This window comes from Poecilia latipinna, unplaced genomic scaffold, assembly GCF_001443285.1.
Source record: "Poecilia latipinna isolate Pla-1442-1.1 unplaced genomic scaffold, P_latipinna-1.0 Scaffold1462, whole genome shotgun sequence".
Lineage (NCBI taxonomy): Eukaryota > Metazoa > Chordata > Actinopteri > Cyprinodontiformes > Poeciliidae > Poecilia > Poecilia latipinna.
In genome coordinates, this window is record NW_015114078.1 from 12,778 (window position 1) to 16,991 (window position 4,214).

General features: G+C 38.9%; 1 protein-coding gene across 2 annotated transcripts; it reads right to left on the reverse strand.

The window, feature by feature from the left end:
• Positions 1-224: 224 nt before the first annotated feature.
• Positions 225-2,394, reverse strand: LOC106962808 (mesoderm-specific transcript homolog protein-like). Of its 2 annotated transcripts, none has more exons than XM_015057435.1 (6): positions 2,310-2,394; positions 1,972-2,169; positions 1,809-1,888; positions 650-727; positions 423-559; positions 225-328 (listed from the first exon to the last, which is right to left on the reverse strand). In XM_015057435.1, exons 2-6 carry the CDS (start codon positions 2,123-2,125, stop codon positions 241-243), a joined length of 537 nt encoding a protein of 178 aa, XP_014912921.1. In that variant the 5' UTR covers positions 2,126-2,169; positions 2,310-2,394; the 3' UTR covers positions 225-240. The 2 variants fall into 2 exon arrangements, with proteins under 2 accessions (XP_014912921.1, XP_014912920.1); XM_015057434.1 differs by having other exon boundaries at positions 2,281-2,393.
• Between the last annotated feature and the right edge of the window lie 1,820 nt (positions 2,395-4,214).

Consider the following 4,214-nt stretch of genomic DNA (forward strand, 5'->3'; position numbering starts at 1 on the left):
GTCATACTTTACTATGAGATATTTTTGCCAATATTTTACGTCATACAATACTATGAGATGATTTTGTTCATGTTGGATGTCATCCGAGTCATTTTTGTCAACCTTACATACGTCTCTACTTCCAACCCTAAATACATCCCAACCTGCTCCCCTACACACACGCACATACACACATATATAGCCATACTATTGTGTTTGGATTAATTTTGCAAAACATCCCATCTTTTGTGAAAGTAACAATTACTTCCCAAAGAATGCCAATACTGTACCTCCATTTGATAGACAAAGACTGTTGAAGTTCAGATGCCCTGTCCGATTTTGGTCACTCCTAGTTTAGGAGAAAAACAAAGTGAAAAACAGCTAAGAGAAAGAAATTAATGGCGACCACTGGATTCTTTTGACACCTTTTATAAAATGATTACCTGTATAGCAGCTCTAGGGCCACAGTATCTCCATAGTCATGGGATATCAAATTGAGTCGTTGATTGCCGAGACCCAAGTGGGCCACCAGGGCCTCAACTATACTGGCTTGTTCAAAGATGGAGTACCTGTGGGGTCTCTGAGATGTTGCAGATAAGGGGGAAATGTGCATGAAGGAAAGAGCCAGGAAAAGCATCAAAACATAAAAGAATAAAATATGCAGACTCACAGGTTTGTCACTAAAACCAAATCCAAGAAAGTCCAGTGCAATGACTCGATGAAAGCGCTGTGCAAGCGGATCCCAGATCTGCGAAGGAAGAAAAACATTTCAGGATTTGTACACATTTTTCCACGTCAAAATTGCTCATTTTAACAGACCCATATTTCCATATGCGGTGGCGGTTTCTGATATGGGCAACGAGCAGCCCCACCCTGCCTGCCCCTCATTATAAAATTCTCCAACTCCCTGCTCTTATAACTGGAGGATCTGAATGTCAAAAGTACCTAATACATGTCTTTGTCAATTTTATTTACGAAACATACAAATAAATATTTACTGCAAGACCTTAATCATGACCTTGTGCTGTATAGTATTCACAAAAGCACAGATAAAAATACATAGAAATAAAAACGCAAATTAAAACATACAGGACACGTAAATACATCATCACATCAACAGTCACCTCTCGCCTGTCAACTTCTTCAGAAAGGAGTAGGAGGGAGGTGGGGGGCTTTGGAAAGGTGGTTCGCCCAGGGCACCAAACATTCTAGAACAGGGGTGGGCAATCCTGGTCCTCGAGGACCGATGTCCTGCAACTCTTAGATCTCTCCCTGGTCCAATAAACTTGAATCCAACAGCTGAATCACCTCCTAAGTGCAGTCAAGTTCTCCAGAGTCCTGCTAACCACCTCATTATTTGACTCGGGTGTGTCGAAGTAGAGATGCATCTAAAAGTTGCAGGATGAGTTCGGTAAGGTCGACGCCATTGTGGTTTGCGTGGGAGTTGACGAGGAAATCGTGTACGCCAAGTCCACAGCCATACAGACCTGGCTGTTTGGCTACGAGTTGACCGACACCATCATGGTGTTTTGCGAAACCTAAACACCATTGAGGCCCTCGAGGCCTGGAGTTGCCCACCCCTGTTCTAGGGCCTCCTTTGTCCATATGCATCTCTATGTTGTAAATGGCTTCTCAATATGAATTTATGGCATATATTTCTACAGTTTCTTGGGTTTCACATGTGGAACCTGCAAGAATCAGAGACTACCAGAGTTGGGCTGGATTAATAATATAGCAAAAGACGAAAATGAACCTCCTGCCTTCGGCCTCCATGACAACCCTGGTGTTTATACAGGATATGCTAAGCTTCCTCTGTATAGACTGCATACCTTGTTCCAGTCATAGCTGGAGGTGGGGAAGCCGTGGAGCAGAAGGACCACATCTGAGCTTCCCAAAGCACCGTAGGAGTCTGGGAAGAACATCTTGATGTGAGACAGGAAACAGGTGGATATTTGGAGATTAATCTTTTCCCCCTGTGCTGTGTGCTGCTACCTCTATAGAAGATCTTCTTCCCTCTGAAGTGGAAGAAATCCCCGGCGCCGTGCCACTTCTGTAGGGTGGCGGAGAGTTGAGGGGGCGGGATGTGAAGGTAGACGGCCACCAGCGGGACGCAAATTAGACCCACATGGATCCACCACTCTCTCATGTTGAGCTCAGCGGTGAGGAGGTCTCATTCCTGCCACTGACACACTGAGCCACAAACGAAACAAGCCCAGACAAGCAGGCTTAGTGTTAAAGGAGCAGGTAGAATTGCCTACATTCAGCTGAAATTACTTATTAAAGACAGATTACGGCACTTACTGCAAAGTTCTTGCTTGTTATCAACAGACCTTCAACCTGTGTCGGACCTGCAGAGGATATCTCTGTGAAGAGTCGAGAAGTAAACGTAGCACAGAAAAGTAAGAGGTCTCACTCTGGTCACGTTTTTGTAAAAGGAAGACACAAACTCTTTGGGTGGCTACGGTGCAACCAATTTATAAAGCGCAACTCATCTTGTCAATAGGAGATCTTTGAATAATCGCCAAACAACAAATGAGGCGTTTACTGCCATCTACCAGTCTGGATGTGTAGTAGCACTAAATGAAGCCGTTTTCTTTTAATATAAAATTTTAATTTTAATATAAATTATAAATATACATAAATATATAATAATATATATATATATATAATATATATATATATATATATATATATATAATATATATATATATATATAATATATTATATAATATATAATATATAATATATATAAATATAAATAATAAAATAAAAATATAAATAAAATTTTAATATAAAATAATTATATTACTACTAACAAGCGCAATATATAAAAAAATAAATCTCATTGTAAGTCAACAAATATTTTCATGTCCTTAAGCTTATTCATTTTGTGAGAAAAAAACGTACAATTTGAATTAATTTTTGTTATGGTTTTGATTTTCATTCTTAATCACTTACTTCTAGAAAATGAAGGACAAGAGCAGTTTACTTGCATGTATTTAATTACTTTATGTCTTAAAACAGTGTTTCTCAACCCTGGTCCTCAGCGCCCCCCTGCTCTGCATGTTTCAGATGTGCCTCTATTCCAGAACAGCTGATTCAAATGATTGCATGACCATCAAGTGCTGCAGAAGCCTGTTAATCACCCCGAGATACAATTCAGGTGTGTGGCAAAAGGGAAATACCTAAAACATGCAGGACAGGGGGGAAGTGAGGACCAGGGTTGAGAAACGCTGTCTTAAAACATGAGAAAATAAGAACAGAATGGCCATTTTTTTCCCACATGCATCCATTCGAAATAAACTGTAAAAATTAATTTCTTAAACCAATAGGGAAATAAAATGTAGCCCAAATCATACAAGTGTGGTAAGCTGTGCCTGTTTGATATCTGGTTTTACATTAGACAAATACAAAATGCTATTAGAATATTTTAATATGTAAAACCATTTCAACATATTACATTTATTTAAAAAATGCTGCTCTATTTTTATCCAACATTTACCAGTATGCTTGATATATTGACTTGCTCAAAATAATCAGTTATGGCAATTGCGACGCCTAAAGAAAGAAATTATGACATCTTCTGTTATGTTGGGTATATTATTGAATGTCCAGTGCTTCATAGTTAACATTAAATGCCTTGAAAATGGATTTGAAACCAGAGTACATAACCCTTAAATGCAATATTTTATATTGATAAATATAAAATATTGCTTGTGAACAAGGTTATATTTACATTTCTTTCAAATAAATAAAACTAGTGATTGAAGTGTGCCGTTTTGGTTTGTTGACATAGATTGGCTTTTTGAGTAACTGCTGCAAAACCAGTAATTAAATCAAATGAACACATCTGAGCTTCCTTACATAAAAATGACTTTTGCTTTGTGAAATGCCTGAGGAAAGTATTTATTGTGGTTTCAGTGCTATACATAAGCAATTAAGTTGGGCTATCCTGTTCCTTTTCTTTTAGATTGGAGATCTCTCAATCTGCTCCATTTGTAACAAGAGGAATAAGAAAACGGCACAGTCTTTGTTTTAAGCGATGCTTTTTGTTCCATTGTTTGTTCTCCACGATTACTGGATAAAAAAAAGGGGAAAAAATCTTCTAAGGTTAATATAGGACTGTGACATCCAACACTGGATTTTCGAGACTGATATCTGGTCAGGAATGGGTGTCCAGAAGACGCCCCCCCCCCCCCCCCCCCCCCCTCCACGCCTCTCCCACCTTAACACAA